Source organism: Saccopteryx bilineata, chromosome 4, assembly GCF_036850765.1.
Source record: "Saccopteryx bilineata isolate mSacBil1 chromosome 4, mSacBil1_pri_phased_curated, whole genome shotgun sequence".
In the NCBI taxonomy this organism is placed as follows: domain Eukaryota; kingdom Metazoa; phylum Chordata; class Mammalia; order Chiroptera; family Emballonuridae; genus Saccopteryx; species Saccopteryx bilineata.
The window spans coordinates 54,048,841-54,068,168 of NC_089493.1; the positions used below are offsets into that span (position 1 = coordinate 54,048,841).

The window sequence follows — 19,328 nt, forward strand, 5'->3', positions numbered from 1 at the left end:
AGCAGTTTGAAATTTAGAGATTATGTAAGTGGCTCAGAGTAATTGTTAAAACCTGGAGTCCTGGAGTCCAACTGACTGGGTTCAAATCTAGACTCTGCCACGTCTAGGCATGGGATGTTACCTGATTATTCTGTACCTTAGTTCCCTCATTTTAAAAACAGGTTAATAATATATAGGGTGTTGTGATGATTAGATGCATGTCAGGTGTATAGAATGGTGTTTAGATATTGTTAGTCTTCTATTAACTGTTGACACTCACGAGCTTGAGTGCGGGGTCGCTGGCTTGAGTGTGGGATCATAGACATGACCCCATGGTTGCTGGCTTGAGCCCAAAGGTCTCTGGCTTGAGCCCAAGGTTGCTGGCTTGATCAAGGGGTCACTTTCTCTGCTGTAGCCCCCCCCCCCCCCGTTAAGGCACATATGAGAAAGCAGTCAATGAACAACTAAGGAGAAGCAATGAAGAATTGATGCTTCTTCTCTCTCTCCCTTACTGTCTGTCCCTATCTGTTCCTCTCTCTGCCTCTGTCTCTATCACAAAAAAGTAAATAATTAATAACTTTTGACATTTTTATAATGTATTTAAAAGTGCTTCATTTAAATTATTTCCTTCAAGTTTCATTTATAAAAATATGAACTTGATGGGCTTACTCTTACCTGATAAGAAGACAGAATAAAGGGAAGCTCTTTTAATTATCCTTTATAGCTGAGGAAGTCTGTTTTACTGTTTTTAAGAACCTGTGCTTTGAGACTCTCAGAAGCAATGTCCCCTGTATATCATTCATGCTTTTATCAGTTTATGTTGTTTTCTGATAACAAATTAAAATGAGCAATTGTATCTTTTATTCAATTAGGAAGCACTAAGTAATATGGATGATTATGATAAAACCTGCTTGGAGTCTGCATTAGTTGGTGTTTGCAACATTGTTCAGCAAGAATGGGGTGGTGCAATTCCTTGCCAGGTAATTATCAATTCTTTCTCATTACCCTAAATTAAACATGTTAACTGCTGAGGTGCTTTGATTTTCTTCAAGCTCTAACACAGCACACATTGTAATTTCTACAAACTATGTTATATGCTATTGGTATCTTTTTCAAAGAAGGCACTAGATCAACCCTATTATGCTCAGAAGCAGCACAATTATGCATTAAGGAAAGCATCTTCCTAGTAAATTGACTTTTTGCAAACTAGTATTATTTGATAAAATACAAAGGGCTCACAGTGGAATTTTAGAGCACTCCCTAGAAGAGTTTATCTTAATTTTTTGAGTGATAGAATTGTAAACATCAGTACAATGGAGTTTATCTTCATTATCTCATTGTTGCATTTATTTAGCAAACTTTTAACCATGTCAGCTATCTAAATTATCTAAGAAGCAAGGAGTATGAATGTCATATAATCCGTTGCCCTTTACTTGTCTGCAGTAGGTCCACATTAGCATTAAATCAGAGCAGAGTAGTAGCTGAAGAATAGTATTGGAAGTTTGCTATACATAGGTGCTTTAGGAAGTGGTAGTATATTTTAAGGAGGAAATAAAGCTGCTAAAAGGAAAATCATAAAATTATAGTCTACAGCAAAAGTCATCACACTTTTTCTGTATTAGGCTTTGCAAGTGTCTGTGGCAACTCCTCAATTTTGCTCTAATAGCAGGAAAGCAGCAATAGAAAATAAGTAAATAAATGGGCATGGCTATGTTCCAGTAAAACTTTATTTACAAAAACAGGCAGTGGGCCATAGTGTATGATATTTATTATAGGGTCAAACATGAGATTTCTCAGTAGTGTCAGTGGCATCAGTGACTAATATTTATGCCTGGGGGTGAGGGGTGACTCAAATGTAGGACCAAGGAATATGGGAAGAGATGGAACTGATCTTTATCTTCCTAACAATATACTGAATAAAGGAAGTTTTGTTGTCAGTATCTTCTGAACTGGAAGCTTGTAAGTAGCACAATTTCATTTGCTACTTCTTCAGTAGTTTTATTTCTTTAATTAAGTTTATTGTGGTGACATTGGTTAATAAAATTATATAGGTTTCAAGTGTACAATTCTATGATACCCCATCTGTATATTGCATTTTGTGTCTATTACCCAAAGTCAAATCTTCTTCTATCACCATAGTCTTAGTAATTTTGGAAAAGAAACTCAGAGACTTTGTGCACCAGAAAGATATCTGCCTTTTAATGTTTTTTCTTTGCAAAAAGGAAGAATCTAAATTTGAGATGTCTTGTCCCCTGAGGGCAAGAGAATGGGCTTGAATCCACTTAGACTTGCTTGATGAGTTTTGGGGTGAACAGTTCTTAAACATTGGACTAGAGGTGGAAGTTATTAGTGATTATTTTTATAATCAATCACTGTCAAGCAGATTTGTTTTAATATGGATTTTTTTAACCAGCCTTTGAGACAGCTAGACTGTGTCTCTTTATTAGTTGAGTAAAATCTGCCTTGTTTTGACATTACATGAAATATATATTTCATTATAATTCAGTGTCTGAAAAAGCTAGTGGCAGAAGTAAGTGATTATATAAGCAATTATTGGTGCCTAGAAGAGGAAATTACCATGTAGTCAATTGACTGTCTTCCTAAAAGATGACATTGCTCCAGGAGACCTCTAGTAAGCATTCCTGGGTCGTAGAAGTAAGTGCCAATCTTGGGACTTTGGTGCAACTACCTAATACTCCCTTACTGTCCAGTTACTACCGAGTTACTAGGATGGGCTAGCGAGAGCTAAAATAATCCCCGCATAATGTTTGGAAAAGTGCCCCTCCCCAACAGGATTGCTTTGAAGCAATGAAGAAAAGGAAAATGACTTGTAATTATGGAGTATCGCTAGGATATTTTGAAGGCTTTTTCAAATTACAGGTTGATTAAGAATGCGTTTTAGGCCCTGGCCGGTTGGCTCAGCGTTAGAGCGTTGGCCTGGCGTGCGGGGGACCCGGGTTCGATTCCCGGCCAGGGCACATAGGAGAAGTGCCCATTTGCTTCTCCACCCCCACTCCCTCCTTCCTTTCTGTCTCTCTCTTCCCCTCCCACAGCCAAGGCTCCATTGGAGCAAAGATGGCCCTGGCGCTGGGGATGGCTCCTTGGCCTCTGCCCCAGGCGCTAGAGTGGCTCTGGTTGCAGCAGAGCGTCGCCCCTGGTGGGCGTGCCGGGTGGATCCCGGTCGGGCGCATGCAGGAGTCTAACTGTCTCTCCCCGTTTCCAGCTTCAGAAAAATACAAAAAAAAAAAAAGATAGTTTTCTCCCTTCCTTCTATGGTAATCTGCAGTATTCCAGGGACTTCTGATTGGAATAAACATTGGTAGTAAACTTTACTGTGTTAAAAAAAAAAAAGAATGCGTTTTAAAGGTCTTTTACACGTGCAGTTAAATGGCTTTTATGAAAATATATATATATATTGTGTGTGTGTGTGTGTGAGAGAGAGAGAGAGAGAAAGAGAGAGAGAAGGAGAAGGGTCGGAAACAGGAAGGGAGAGAGATGAGAAGCATCAGCTTGCAGGTTGCAGCACTTTAGCTGTCCATTGATTGCCTTTCAGATGTGCCTTGACCAGAAATAGGGGCTGTGGGGGTGGGGGCTATAGCCAACCCAGTGACCCCTTGCTCAAGCCAGCAACCTTGGGCTTCAAGCCAGCAACCTTTGGGCTCAAATTAGTGAGCCTGCACTCAAGCTGGTGAGCCTGTGCTCAAGCCAGATGAGCCTGCGCTCAAACTGGTGATGTCGGAGCCTCACACCTGGGACATAAGCATTCCAGGTCAATGCTCTATCCACTGTGCCACCACCAGTCAGGCTTATGATATATTTTTAAAGCAGTTATCATTCTAGTTAACCAGAGGTAGAGTTTGTCACCTTTGAAAATAAAGTGTTATGGTTCATATTCTGTGTTGGTACTTTCTAGGGATATGTAAAGTAGGCCCTCATGCCGTTTTTTACATTGATACCTTAGATACCACATCCTTATCTAAGAGATAAGATTTTTTTTTTTTTTTTTTTGTATTTTTCCGAAGTGAGAAACAGGGAGGCAGACAGACTCCTGCATGCGCCTGACCGGGATCCACTTGGCATGCCCACTAAGGGGCGATGCTCTGCCCATCTGGGGCTTTGCTCTGTTGCATCCAGAGCCATTCCAGCGCCTGAGGCAGAGGCCATGGAGCCATCCCCAGTGCCCAGGCCAACTTTGCTCGAATGGAGCCTTAGCTGTGGGAGGGGAAGAGAGAGACAGAGAGAGGGGGAGGGGTGGAGAAGCAGATGGTCACTTCTCCTTTGTGCCCTAACCAGGAATCGAACCCAGGATTTCCACACACCGGGACAGTGCTCTACCGCTGAGCCAACTGGTCAGGGCCAAGATTCTATTTTAATATAGTTAACTAAATTAGTTACAAATGTTTTTGTCTTTTTTTTTTTTTTTTTTTCCATTTTTTCATTTTTCTGAAGCTGGAAACGGGGAGAGACAGTCAGACAGACTCCCGCATGCGCCCGACCGGGATCCACCCGGCACGCCCACCAGGGGCGATGCTCTGCCCACCAGGGGGCGATGCTCTGCCCATCCTGGGCGTCGCCATATTGCGACCAGAGCCACTCTAGCGCCCGAGGCAGAGGCCACAGAGCCATCCCCAGCGCCCGGGCCATCTCTGCTCCAATGGAGCCTTGGCTGCGGGAGGGGAAGAGAGAGACAGAGAGGAAAGCGCGGCGGAGGGGTGGAGAAGCAAATGGGCGCTTCTTCTGTGTGCCCTGGCCGGGAATAGAACCCGAGTCCTCCGCACGCTAGGCCGACGCTCTACCGCTGAGCCAACCGGCCAGGGCCTGTTTTTGTCTTTTTAAAAAATGTTCCTAGGTGCTTTCTTTTAAGGTTTAATTAGATAAAATATGGTAAAATGCATAGCTCTTAAGTTTACTGAATATTGACAAATGTGTACACCTGTGTAACCTCTGCTCCAGTTAAGACAGAACATTTCCATTACTCCACCAAATTTCCTTATGCCCCTTTCTAGTAGTATCCCCCCCATGCCCATAACCTATTTGTTTTTTCTTAGCTTTGTTTTACCCATTCTGGAACTTTATGTAAATAGAATCATACCGTGTGTCTGCCATCTTTTCACTCAACAATGTTGTTAAGATGTATTTACATCATTGCTTGTATCTTGCTGTGGTAGGTTTTCTGTGTAAATACAATTGGGGATAAATGAAATTGCTAAGCGAGGCTGCTTTAAATGAGTGTTATTTTATATACAGACCTCTCACTTTTTGCACTCAGGTTGTTCTGGTGACAGATGGCTGTCTTGGCATTGGTAGAGGGTCGCTGCGGCATTCCCTAGCTACGCACAGTCAGCGAAGTGAGAGCAACCGGTTCCCGCTGCCTTTTCCTTTCCCGTCTAAGTTATACATCATGTGCATGGCAAATTTGGAGGAGGTAATGCTTTTTGCTAAGTTCTTTTTACTTTGATTAGATATATTTTAAGGACTCAGTTTATTTTTTAGTATGCATATTCTATTAGTATATATATTTGGTTACTGTAACATTGAACTCTTTTGGTTTCAGCTGAGGTTGGTTACTAATAATCTTTGAAAAGACTCGAGCTCAAATGCTCTTTGAAAGTTCAAAGTGTTGCCCTATCTTGGGAAACATAGCTAGAGTTTTTTATCCATCATACTTCCCACAAAGACACTTCAGGTGGTAAAATGTTCTTTATGGTGTTGAGTAGTTGCCTCATATAGGAATTCTTAAGTCCATTCCACCAGGAATGTTGACAGAAGTGTGCTTTGATTTTTTTTTTTTTTTGGTAACATTACTCTGATGTATGTGTTATTCCTTTTTCTTTCTTTTTTTTTTTTGCAACAGACTCAGAGAGAGACAGAGAAAGGGACAGATAGGGACAGACAGGTGTGAAGAGAGAGAAATGAGGCCCTGGCCGGTTGGCTCAGCGGTAGAGCGTCTGCCTGGCGCGCGGGGGACCTGGGTTCGATTCCCGGCCAGGGCACATAGGAGAAGCGCCCATTTGCTTCTCCACCCCCCCCCCTTCCTCTCTGTCTCTCTCTTCCCCTTCCGCAGCCAAGGCTCCACTGGAGCAAAGATGGCCCGGGCGCTGGGGATGGCTCCTTGGCCTCTGCCCCAGGCGCTCGAGTGGCTCTGGTCAGGGCAGAGCGACGCCCCGGAGGGGCAGAGCATCGCCCCCTGGTGGGCAGAGCGTCGCCCCTGGTGGGCGTGCCGGGTGGATCCCGGTCGGGCGCATGCGGGAGTCTGTCTGACTGTCTCTCCCCGTTTCCAGCTTCAGAAAAATACAAAAAAAAAAAAAAGAGAGAGAGAAATGAGAAGCATCAGTTCCTCTATGTGGCACCTTAGTTGTTCATTGAGTGCTTTCTCGTATGTGCCTTGACCGGGGGCTGCAGCTGAGCCAGTGACCCCCTTGCTCAAGCCAGCAACCTTGGTCTTCAAGACAGCGACCTTTGGGCTCAAGCCAGAGACCATGGGGTCATGTCTATGACCCTGCACTCAAGCCAGTGACCCTGCACTCAAGCTGGATGAGCCCATGCTCAAGCCAGCAACCTCCGGCTTTTGAACCTGGGTCCTCTGTGTCCCAGGCCAATGCTCTGTCCACTGCACCACCGCCTGGTCAGGCCTGGTTTTCCCATTTACTGTACTCAAGAGATTCATTTGACCTATCTTCATCTCCATTTTTTATCTGGAAAATGTAGATAATAGTGGTACTTACCAAAAGACCAAAAGATATTAGGAACATTTTAGAGAAAAGATACTGTATAAATACCAACAGCAGTCACCTCTGAGAATCTTTGTAAAACCACATCTGAACAAAATAGCTCTACCTGTATCATTTTATATGACATTTCCTTTTTGGTAACTATGAATCAAAATTGTTATAATTATTTTCCTTCTCACATTGTTAAAATATCATCTCCAGGATGTTTATTGCCTGTGTTGTTGTGATGGGTGTAACCGTGATGTGCTGATGATCATTTGGCATTTTGTGCCACTTTAAACGAGGCCTCTGTTTTGCTTTGTAGCTTCAGAGCACTGATTCCTTGGATTGCCTTGAACGTCTCATAGATTTGAACAATGGTGAAGGGCAGATTTTTACCATTGATGGCCCACTATGCTTAAAAAATGTACAGTCTATGTTTGGGTGAGTATGTACTTATTTTTTTGTGTGTGTGCCTTCTTACAATCCATTATAATTTGACATCCAGAAATATCTATTTTACTACTTCTACTTGTATCATTTTATTTTCCTCAAGTTTCACATTTTTCAAATAAAATGCTTGGTAGTAGTGATTTTACAAAGATCATCTCCTATTAAATTAAGCATGAATAAATCTATGATGCCTATAGATACTGACTTCCTGTCACTGACTCAACAATTTCAAAAAGATTAACTTGCTTTAGGGCTTGTCAGAATTAAAATTGCTTCACCAAAAATGTCAGATTTTGTTCTATTTCAAAATGGTCACATTGTTTTGGAGTCAACTCAAAGGAAAAACAAACAGCATCTTGAAAGAAATGATAAGTATCGTATTACTCTTCCTATAACAATTGCTCATCATATTCTAGAAAACTGATAGATCTGGCATATACGCCCTTCCATGCCATCCTCAAGTGTGGCCACCTGACCGCTGATGTGCAAGTCTTCCCCAGGCCGGAGCCTTTCGTTGTAGATGAGGAAATCGATCCTATCCCTAAAGTCATTAATACAGGTAATTCTTTTTAAAACTTACTTCTTTGTTCTGTTACCCTGATCTTTTCCGAACGTCTGACTTTTACTCCACTCTATCCAGGAAATGTAAATTCTGATACCAGAGTGCTGTTGTCATCAGTAATACACTTTGGATGGGAGGATGCATTGCTTAAGGGGTGGCCGATTAGTAGTCCTGTGTGGTGACGGAGAGATCATGAATTAATCTCCTACCCTAGATAATTATAACCACGAATTACTAGAGTTGGAAATCATGGCCACATTCACTGTCATTGAAATCCTTGAGGTAATTCTTAATAGAGACTAAGATTGATTGGCATCATAATTATCATAATTGAGGTCAGATATAAAGGTTGTGTGACTCTTCCTGTGTGACCCTGGACAAGTCGCTTCCTCTCATTCTTATTAACTAGGTGAGTAGGATTTCTAGGTGAGTGATGGTTTCTAAAGTCTGAGCTCGGATACATTGTACTTCTCTAGCCCTGCTGCTTATATTATGGCTAAAAGAAAGCAGTGTGCCATGTTTTTACATGTTCATGTTGCCGGTGCTGTTCCTAGCTAAGATTGACAATGTGAAAAGTGAAAGGTAACAAGGATAGGGGAGAGGAGAGTTGTCTCCTGTTAGAGGATGGACTCCTTGAGTTGTGGGTACACATTAAACCATCACTGTCAGTCACATTGTATACTCAGTGCCTAGCATAGTGTCTGATGCTTAGTAGATGCTGACTAGGTAATCATTCAATCAATAGATGATTCAAATTAAGTGCACAATAAATGTTCGTTTCATTCTTGTGTGTACAGTGTTAAGGAATTTTAGAGTAAAGGGCTAAGTACAGGCTTTTTATTTTTTGTGCCTTTAGCTCCTGGCTGTCTGGAAGTAAGACATCAATCTCTTTCATTGTGACTGCATTTATTAAGCTATGTCAAATATTTTCTTGCCTTCAAACTAGTCAGATTCCACTTCCCCTCCATCCTTTTTTGATGGGTTACTTTGAATAGGTCTTTTCTTTCCTGTATAAACTTTTAGTCCAAGATCTTTGTTATAGATTATATTTCAACTATTTTCTACTCAAAATAAAAATATATAACTGCTTATGATGATTCATTTGTGATTTAGCTAAACAGAGTAAGGAAGGCAAATCTCCAGAGAAGCAGATTTACTGTTATCTTAGATCTGTAGTGTAGTTACCATGACCCCAATTTTATAAAAGTTTTTTTTAATATGAGTGTGTATATATGCCTAGAAGACTGATAATCAAGTCAGTAAAATATTAATGGAGGTTTCCTTTCATGATATAAAGTAACCTTTTCTTCTTTACAATTTTTAGTGTTTTCTGAGCTTTTATACTATTTATTTAATCGGAAAAACTTTTAAAAAGTACTTTGGATTACAACTTTTACTTTTCACTACGTTAGGTTTCCAACAAATATTTTTGGTTGTTAATAGGCCTCTATAAAACAGAGATACCATTGTCATATTTAGACTGCTACCTTGGTTTTGTAGAGAATCTATTCTGTCTCAGAATAGCTCTACCCTCCAAGGATGGTTGCTTGCAGCTGTGGAAATATGTGACTCTGACGCCTCCTGGTGACTTGAACATCCCTGATGATACAGAGGGATTTGACCTTTAACCTTTTGCCTTGGCTGGGGACCTAGCGTCATAAAAATAAAGTTTAGGTGATTTGTCATATAACTTAAATTCATTAAATAAGGACTTTTTATTTTTGAGCTATTTAAATGAAAATTTATTAGAGTTATCTGGAAAAACTTCTAATAACCTTTCTAGTCATCATATTTGAAATTTGCACCTAAATTGAACATTGTGTTTATGAAATTTAATACTTAGAAAACAGTATACTTTTCTAGAGAACCTATTAATTCTATGTTAATTCCTTATTTTCAGATTTGGAAATAGTGGGATTTATTGATATAGCTGATATTTCAAGTCCCCCAGTTCTGTCTAGACATCTGGTCCTACCTATAGCACTTAATAAAGGTGAGTTCTCTTCCTATACAGTGATACATATGAAGTGTCTTATTATCTAGAGTTATTCTTAAATATTAGATAGGAGGGTAGCCCATTTTGCATAATTTGGAGGAAAGAAATAGTTATAGGATTGGACTGGATTTTTGCCTAATATACTAGAAAATGGAATGTTGCCTAATATACTAGAAAACTAATTCTGCTGCTATACACTGTAGAAAGCATATTGACACGTATTTATTGTGAATTGCTTTGTTCGTTTACAGTGGAAGTCCTCTTTAGAGATGAGAACGCTTTGTCCCTAACAGGACTCTGCCTTTCCTGGTAGGAGCATGGCGAGAAGCCAGAGTTATTCTCAGGTTGCCTGAGGAATGTGGAGTCAAATACATCTTAAGGGAAGAATCTACATCTGTTCTCTACCAGTGCCTAGCACATAGTAGATACTCAGTAAAGGGGAAGAATCCAGCCCCTTGTCGGGCTCATTACTACAGAATGAAGGTCTCCAGGAACTGTAAAGTCATTTCCCCAAATTCAGCATCTCTCTGGAGAATGTTAGGCTTTAGCACTTGAAACTTCTCTTTTCTCTTTCTAGGCTGACCTTCTACTTTATATTCACCAGCTTTCTTCAAGAAATGTACAGTGGTACCTTGAGATATGAGTTTAATTCATTCTGTACCCAAACTCGTAAGTCAGTCAACTCGTATATCAAACAAATTTCTCCCATTTAAAATAACTGAAATAGATTTAATCCATTCTAGCCCTGTGAAACATCACCAAACCATCCTAAATTATGAAAAAAGACATGTTTTTAATTAAGAAATATACATGTATACTTTACCAATGCATAACAAAATATATGAAATAAAAGAAAAAAGTGTTATTTAGTACTGTATTCTTACATTGGAGACAGACGAGTGAGGCAAATGGAGGTGAATGGCAGAGGAGGAGGGAGGGAGGAAGGGATGCAGACACAGAAACTAAAACTGCACTTTCTTAACACTAAATGTTAACTAAAACTGCATTTTCTTTACTTTAAACAAAACTAAAACTGCACTTTCTTAAAATGAAACCACAAAAACTTAAATGTAAAAAAATACACTTTATTAACTTTAAACTTAACCTAAGCTTAAGATTACATATTTTTCATTTAATCATCATCTGTTTTTGCCTTTTTGGCTGTTCTTTCAGCACTTTCACTTGCAGGACTTTTTTTTTTTTTTTTTGTATTTTTCTGAAGTTGGAAACAGGGAGGCAGTCAGACTCCTGCATGCGCCCAACTGGGATCCACCTGGCATGCCCACCAAGGGGCGATGCTCTGCCCATCTGGGGCGTTGCTCTGTTGCAACCAAAGCCATTCTAGCGCCTGAGGCAGAGGCCACAGAGCCATCCTCAGCGCCTGGGCCAACTTTGCTCCAATGGAGCCTTGGCTGTGGGAGCGGAAGAGAGAGACAGAGAGGAAGGAGAGGGGGAGGGGTGGAAAAGCAGATGGGCGCTTCTCCTGTGTGCCCTGGCTGGGAATCGAACCCGGGACTCCTGCACGCCAGGCCGACGCTCTACCACTGAGCCAACGGGCCAGGGCCACTTGCAGGACTTTTGAATAGAAATCTATCCAAAGAGGTTTGCTTTTACCTGCCTTTTAAAATGTTACAGAAATGTGACAAACAAGTGTCATTAAAAGTGCTGAAGCACAACCAGTTGAAACTTTTTCTGGGTGTTTCTTTTCAATGAAACTTGAAAGCTTCTCCCACATTGCCAGCATGTCTTTAATTTCACTTGTAGAAATCACTTCCTCCGACTCTACCTCCTCCTCACTACTAATCTCTTGCAGAAGCTCCGTATGTTGCATCATCTGTAGCTCCTTCAACTCCTCAGTTCAGAGTTTCTCCTCATGTTCCTCGACAAGCTCATTTACATCACCCTCATCTTCCTCCAGACCCATCGACTTTCCAAGGGACACAATCTCCTCCACGCTTCTACCTCGGTCTCGGTCTTGGTCTCAGTCTCTGGTTCAAATCCTTCGAAGTCCCTGTCTGCAACAACATCAGGCCATAACTTTTTCCATGCTGAGTTCAAGGTTCTTCTTGTAACCTCTTGCCATGCCAAGTCAATAATGCATAAACATATCATGATGTTGTAGTGATCTTTCCAAAACTCTTGAAGGGTTAGATTTGTATTCTCAGTCACCTCAAAGCAGCGGCTGAACAAGTGCTTTGTGTAAAGCTTTTTAAAGTTGGAAATGACCTGCTGATCCGTAGGTTGCAAGATTGAAGTGTTGGGTGGGAGGTAGAGGACTTTCATGAGTTTGAACTCATCTAGAATGTCATCTTCAAGACCAGGTGGGTGGGCTGGAGCGTTTTCAAGGATTAATAATGCTTTCATTGGGAGTTTATTTTTTTGAAGAAATAAACTTCTTCACTGCAGGACCAAAGACTAGATTTACCCATTCAATAAAACATTGCCGCGTAACCCATGCCCTAGCATTGGCATACCACATAACCTGCAGTTTTTCTTTAAGAATCTTGTGAGTCTTAAAGGCTCGAAGACTTTGGGAATGGTACACTAGCAGTGGCTTTACTTTACAGTCACCGCTAGCATTTGCACACAATGCAAGGGTCAGACGGTCCTTCATGGATTTATGACCTGGCAGTTTCTTCTCCTCTGTGGTGATGAAAGTCCTCCGGGGCACTTTTTCCCAAAACAATCCTGTTTCGTCACAGTTGAACACTTGTTGGGGGATGTAGCCTTCCTTTGAGAGCAGCAAAATGTGCGATGTACTCCTCAGCTGTCTTAACGTCAGCACTCGCAGCTTCACCATGCCTCACCTCTGAGTGATGCCAGATCTCTTCTTGAAATTTTCAAACCATCTATGACTTGCCTTAAACGTATCTTCTGCCTCTTTTGAGGTTGATGGATCTTTCTTCTTCAAGACGCCATAAATAATAAGTGCCTTTTCGCATATTACAGTCTGCCAGCTCTTTCTCTTTCACCCACACCAGCAGAAGCTTCTCCATTTCTTCATGGATATTTGTCCTTAATTGGGACAGAATTGTAGTTCCTTTCACTGGATTTGCACTTTTGATGGCATCCTTTTGTTTAAAGATGATACAAATTATAGATGTATTGTGGTTATACAGCCTTGCCAGTTCAATCACTTGTATACCACGCTCATGTTTTTCTATTGTTTCTTGCTTTACTTCTATCAACATCATTCGCTTCTTCTCACCACTGTCCTTTACACTCACTTTCTTTGGCCCTGTGACAACACACAAAATATGTTAGTAAAAAATGCAAAAATGATGCAAGAACGAGACAGCGCACAAGATTCAACTTGATTCTGCGGGTAACACATGAGAAAGAACGAGATGCTGATGTTGTGCTGCTGATACTGGACCCGTGTGCCAATGTGCCAACTAGTGGCAGTTTCCTGAATCACTACTCGTATCTCAGAATTTCACTGGGATCTCGAACAAAAATATGGACCGAGTCGCGGCTTGTAACTTAAAAAATTGGTATGTTGGTCTGCTCGTATCTCAAAGTACCACTGTATATGATCATCAGGTTTCTACTCATTGAGTTGTGATCACATTCCATTTATGTCTGTTAGCTCAATTGTAGAATTGGGTATTCCACAACCTTCCGTCTCAGATTCACAGACAGAATCTTAATATGTGCCCACTGATGGCTTATTGTGATTATTGTTTATAATTTATAATTTACCTTATTGTGTTCTTGATATTAATATTGATAACCATGTTTTTCTTATTTCTAAGGTCTGAGGTTGGGGGTAGAGATTCTGCATGCCCATATAAATTGCCAAGAAAGAAAGTGGGCAAAATGAAGAATTTGTGCGGCGGGGGGGGGGGGGGGGGGGGGGACTGTGGAAAGAAAAGTATGTGAAGACAGAATGTAGCAATGTTTTAGGGGCTGTTGAATGTCAAGCTAAACTGGGATAATTCTTCCTGTTGAATGAGATTGAGCAGACAGTTTCAGAGGGAAGTTAGCTGTAGGAAGATGCATTTGTCAGCAGAGTATATGAAAGACCCTGGAATTGGAGAGTTGGATCAAGATATTTATGGAGTGACAATGCTCCCCTTTGAGGGGCTGCCTGTCCATGTACTGCCTGGGGCTGTCAGTTGAGACTACTCTAGACACCTCTGAATCTGTGGTTCTGTTTAGATGGTACCTGAAACCCCCAGAGAGCACCTAGCTGCATGTCCTAGTAGAAACTGTGAAAGCTGATTTTTTGTGTAGCAGCTTCACTAAAATACAATATAATTCATGTATACACTTCACCCACTTAGAGTATACAATTCTGTAAGTTTTAGTATATTGACAGAGTTGTGCAACCATCACCATAATCAATTTTAGATTCAGAGTTTAAAACTCTTAGCCCTCTGTCTCCCTCAGTCCCGGGTAACCACCCGTGTCCTTTCTGTCACTATAGATTTGCCTCTTCTGGGTATTTCATACAAATAGAATCCATATAACATGAAAACTGATTTTTACATGGACATAGAAAACCAGAATATGAGTTTTCCTTATTTTTTATGTATTCCTTTTATAACTGCATATACTTTTCTTCCAAGGCTAGAAAAAGCCAGTAGGATAATTGGAGTTTGGGATTTTTTTTTAGCGAATTTCAGTCTGACCTGTTTTCTCTTCTTTTCCCAGAAGGTGATGAGGTGGGTACTGGCATAACTGATGATAATGAAGATGAAAATCCAGCCAATCAGATTGCAGGCAAAATACCCAACTTTTGTGTCCTGCTCCATGGCAGCCTAAAAGTGGAAGGAATGGTAGCAATAGTTCAACTAGGGTAAAAAACATTTTAGCTTTGGTTAAATGAAAGGAAAATTGGTTTACAAAGTGAAGTATTTCACAGACTTTTCTTTAGAAAGGCCTTTGTCACCTTTTCCCTCTCCCTAACATATCCTTCCCCCTACCATCACCTTCTAAACTGCTCTTTAAATCATCCCCTAGAATAAGTACTGAATGAGCCTTTTATTATATTGCTCTTAGATTAAATCCGAAGTTTTCCTCTTTTCTGTTTTATCTAGGAAATCTAGATTCAGTTATAGCATGCTACTAACAGACTCCTCAGCCATAAAATGAGGAGGTAGGAATAAATAAAAAAAAGATGCTGATAAAATGGATCGAACATTTTACCATGTACCAAGCACCCCTGTAGGTACTTTCTATATGTTAACTCATTTAATTCCGCACAAACACTATGAAGGAGGTATTGATATTACCCTCATTCTATAGATAAGAAACTGAGGCTTAGAGAGGTCAAGGAACTTGCTCAAGGTCACACAGTGCTTGACCAGGCGGTGGCGCAGTGGATAGAGTGTCAGACTGGGATGTGGAAGCCCCAGGTTTGAGACCCCGAGGTTGCCAGCTTGAGCACGGGCTCATCTGGTTTGAGCAAAAGCTCACCAGCTTGGACCCAAGATCGCTGGCTCGAGCAAGGGGTTACTCGATCTGCTGAAGGCCCGTGGTCAAGGCACACATGAGAGAGCAATCAATGAACAACTAAGGTGTCGCAACACACAATGAAAAACTAATGATTGATGCTTTTCATCTCTCCATTCCTGTCTGTCTGTCCCTGTCTGTCCCTCTCTTCAACTCTGTCTCTGTAAAAAATTAAAATTAAAATTAAAAAATTTAAAAAAGATTATTCAATGGAGAAAGGATAATCATAAAAAAAAAAAAAAAGGTCACACAGCTAGTAAATGAAAGAGCCAGGATCCTTCCCTATGCATTCTGACTCCAGAGCCAATGCTTGTAACCACTCTGCTGTATTCCTTCCCTATGAGGGGAGCCCTTCTAATTTCCATATTCACTGCAGTCTCAAAATTTGCAAAATTACCTACTTCCCTTTCTGTAACACCTGTTGTTAGAAAGCATGGTTCCATCTCTGCTTAAGTTAAAATTAGCAGGTCCAAAAAGAAGAATGAAGTTCTTTTTTAGTATTAGTTTTCTATATTTCTTGGTACCCACGCTACTTGTACTGGCTCTGCGTATGCAAATCACCTAGGGTCCTTTGAGAAACGGGAGTCGAGCGGGGTGGTGGCTTTGTGCCTGTTGTTACAGGGTCTCCCTGTGCTGGCGCTGCTGTGAATGACTCAGGCAGGCAGTTGAGAAGACAAGGATCACAGCCCTTACGCCTCACCACCCCTGCAGCCACCTCCCGCCCTTCTAAGACTGCTTTTGAGTTCCATGTCTACATAATTAAATAAGAATACATGTCCCAAAGGAATGGTAATATTAGAGGGCAGCAGCATGCATTTTCAGGTTTGGATTTGGCTTTAGTAAAAGTAATACACCTGTATCAAAGCTGAAGCCCATGTCGCTCAAGAGAAATACACAGGTTAGACGTATTTAACAGTCACAGGCTTGATATTCTTCTGATCTTCCACCTTCTCTCCATCTAGTCCTGAATGGCATGGAATGCTCTACTCCCAAGCTGACAGCAAGAAGAAATCAAACCTCATGATGTCTCTCTTTGAGCCTGGGCCAGAACCTCTCCCATGGCTAGGGAGAATGGCACAGCTGGGTCCTATTTCAGGTATAACCCAGATCTGATTTTATTTATCATGACTTTGTTTTCTCTCTGCTCTTCTGAATGGCTCTGACTGTGTAGTCAGAGCGCTGCTCTCCCTTCTGGCTGTGCCCTGTCCTCTGATGCCGGATATGTGTATAGAGGACTCCAAGAGAGTTGGATGTTTGAACTGTTTAACTTCATAGCTTGGGAAACCACCATGCACGTTGCTTTAAGTACATATAAATGCTCTAACTGCTTAGAGTGAAAAGCTACTGTCCATAAACTTATTTTTTCTCAGTATAATTGTCGGCCCAGGTAAATCCCAGTGACTCCTAGATAATTTAATCACCTTCCTTCTTGAAACTGTTTGCCCTTGGCTTTCCAAACACTGCCTTCTCCTAGTACTTAACCTTTTTCTTTGGCAACTTTTCTTTTTCTTGTCATCTTTTCTTGCCTCATGATGTTCTTTGCCTTCTCTGGCATTAATATTCTCTCCTGGTTATTTCATCAACCATTATAGCTTCAGACTCCCCCAAATATATCCTCTAGTCCCACTTGATCTCTCCCTGGAATTTGCGTATTATATTTCCACTTCCCGGCTGGACCTCTGTGCCTGGATATTCTCCCACAGTCCCAAGCTCAGTATGTTCTTACGTGTCTCACCCCTTCCCTCTTAAACTGTTCCTTCTGATTTTCCTACTTCTTCTGATGAAGGCCTTTGTACTCCTAGGTACTCAGGTTCCAACTGTAGAGTCATCCTTGACTTGTGTGGGCCCATCGTAGTTTCAGGAACATCTACCAAGGTACTCATTCTGTGCCAGGTCCAGGGGATAAAAGAGTAAGCAGAAGTTACTCAAAGTCTAATGGAAAGTTCAATAATAAACAGACTGACACAAGGTCAGAGTTGGCCTGTAGGAGGGGATGGATCACTTCTGCCTAGGGCACTCAGAACATCTTCACAGAGGAGAGATATCCTAACTGACTTTTGGAAAAAAAGGAAAAGGAATTTGGTGAGCCAATGAAGGAAGAAGGGGCATCCTGGACAAATGGACCGCCTCCAGAAGAGAAAGGTGCCCAGGAGCACAGACAGTGAGAGCGGGAGGTGGAGGGCCAGGTGGTAGGGCAGAGGATGGCGATGGCTAGAGCAGGGCAGGCCTCATCTGAAATGGGAGGAGCTGAGGCTTTATTCTGCAGATGCTGGGAAGTCACCGAAGGGGAGTAATATATCTAATCCATCTGGCTGTAATGAGAACAGGGGAAATACCGGTCAGGAGACTTTATATTCTAGCTACTGGTGCCCCTTAGTGTTGTGCAATATGACTGAAATCCAAGTGAATGAGAGTAAATTTTCATTTAGAAATAGAACTGTCGAGTGTGGATTTGAATAGGCAAGGGCATCCTGCAGTTAGAAGTCAACTATGGTCATAAAGATATGAAGGTGAAAGCCAGAACAAGGGGCAGTGGCTGGGGACAGAGAGGACGAGAATTCATGCAAAACATATATTCAAGGTAGAATAAAGGGAAGACAATTATTGAGAATGATCCCAGGTTTCTGACCTGGGCTGCAGGGAGAAAGGTGGTGCTATTAATTAAAACAGAACAGAGGAGGAAGAGTGGATTTGGGAAGAACATCTTTTGTGCATGTTGAGTTTATGTCTACGAGATTTAGATGGAGGTGCCTAGAAACAATTCATATAAGAGTCTAGTGTTCAGGAGAGAAGGCATAGTTGGAAATAGAATTTTACATTATAAGCATATCACTGATAGTTAAGATGGTGAGCATGAGGGAGATTACTTAGGGCAGAGGTCCACAAACTGGACCTGGAGAACTTGAATAAAAATTCTGTTTCCTGGGCCCTACAAAGATTCTGATTCAGTAGGTCTGGATTCAGGCCCAGGAACTTGCAGTTTTAATATTACTCACTTGATTACAATCCAAGTGATCCATACCACACTTTAAAAAGCCCTAGCACCAGGAAAGTATATAGAATAAGGAGAAGAAGAAAAAAGAGCGAAGGGCCAAGCCCCTAGAATGGGCCAACTACTGGGGACAGTGGAAAGGGTGCTGGTAAAGGAAAATGAGGAGGAATGAGCAGCCTGGCTGGTGGCGCAGCGGACAGAGCATTGGCCTGGGGCACAGAGGTCTGAAACCCCGAGGTCGATGGCTTGAGTGTAGGATCATAGGCATGACTCCATGGTTGCTAGCTTGAGCCCAAAGGTCACTCACTGGCTTGAAGCCCAAGGTCACTAGCTTCAGCCGAAGGTCGCTGGCTTGAGCAATTGGTCACTGACTCGGCTGGAGCCCCTCGATAAGGCACATATGACAAAGCAATCAATGAACAACTGAGGTACAGCAACAAAGATTTGATGCCTCTCATCTCTCTCTCTTCCTGTCTGTCCCTCTTTTTGTCTCTCTCAGTCTCTGTCGCAAAAAAAGTGTATCACCTTGTGAGTTTTACCTGAAGCTTTCCCTTTGTTTTCTGCTTAAGTTTAGTTAGAAGAGCAGTGATCACGAGGCACAATACTTGTTCCATATACCAGCCCAAATATCACACATACAAATATGTGTTACTTTGCAATTACTTATTTTTAAGGTGTGTGGATCTGCTATCTTATTAAGAATACTGCTGTCTAGTTCCTTCTTGAAAAAATGTCAGAATTTTGGTAAAACAAATTATTTTTTTCATATGTCTGGGTTATTTTCTAAAATCATAGATTTAAAAAGGCTTATTCACTAGAGATTGTTTTTCTTTTATTGAGAAAAAAAGTTAAATGAGTATGTAAGGTGCTCACATGACATGCTACTGTAGAGATGACAACTTGTTGATACTGAATTGAAATCATTTTTTTTTTTTTTCTGAAGTTGGAAATGGGGAGGCAGTCAGACAGACTCCCGCATGCACCTGACCGGGATCCACCTGGCATGCCCACCAGAGGGTGATGCTCTGCCCATCTGGGGTGTCGCTCTGCTGCAACCAGAGCCATTCTAGCGCCTGAGGCAGAGGCCACAGAGCCATTCTCAGCACCCAGGCCAACTTTGCTCCAATGGAGCCTTGGCTGCGGGAGGGGAAGAGAGAGACAGAGAGGAAGGAGAGGGGG

The 19,328-nt window shown here is 41.6% G+C and overlaps 1 protein-coding gene across 7 annotated transcripts in view; it reads left to right on the forward strand.

Moving 5' to 3' along the window:
- The window catches only part of INTS14 (integrator complex subunit 14), a 46,014-nt gene that overhangs the window by 9,907 nt on the left and 16,779 nt on the right, over positions 1-19,328 (forward strand). For 6 of the 7 annotated variants that reach the window (XM_066273408.1, XM_066273407.1, XM_066273405.1 and 3 more), the window contains exons 3-9: positions 852-959; positions 5,249-5,404; positions 7,015-7,133; positions 7,559-7,701; positions 9,605-9,697; positions 14,357-14,501; positions 16,120-16,253. In XM_066273408.1, the coding sequence (XP_066129505.1) occupies positions 852-959; positions 5,249-5,404; positions 7,015-7,133; positions 7,559-7,701; positions 9,605-9,697; positions 14,357-14,501; positions 16,120-16,253 (898 nt within the window). The remainder of the gene's footprint in view (positions 1-851; positions 960-5,248; positions 5,405-7,014; positions 7,134-7,558; positions 7,702-9,604; positions 9,698-14,356; positions 14,502-16,119; positions 16,254-19,328) is intronic. The other variant, XM_066273406.1, reaches the window with a different exon arrangement.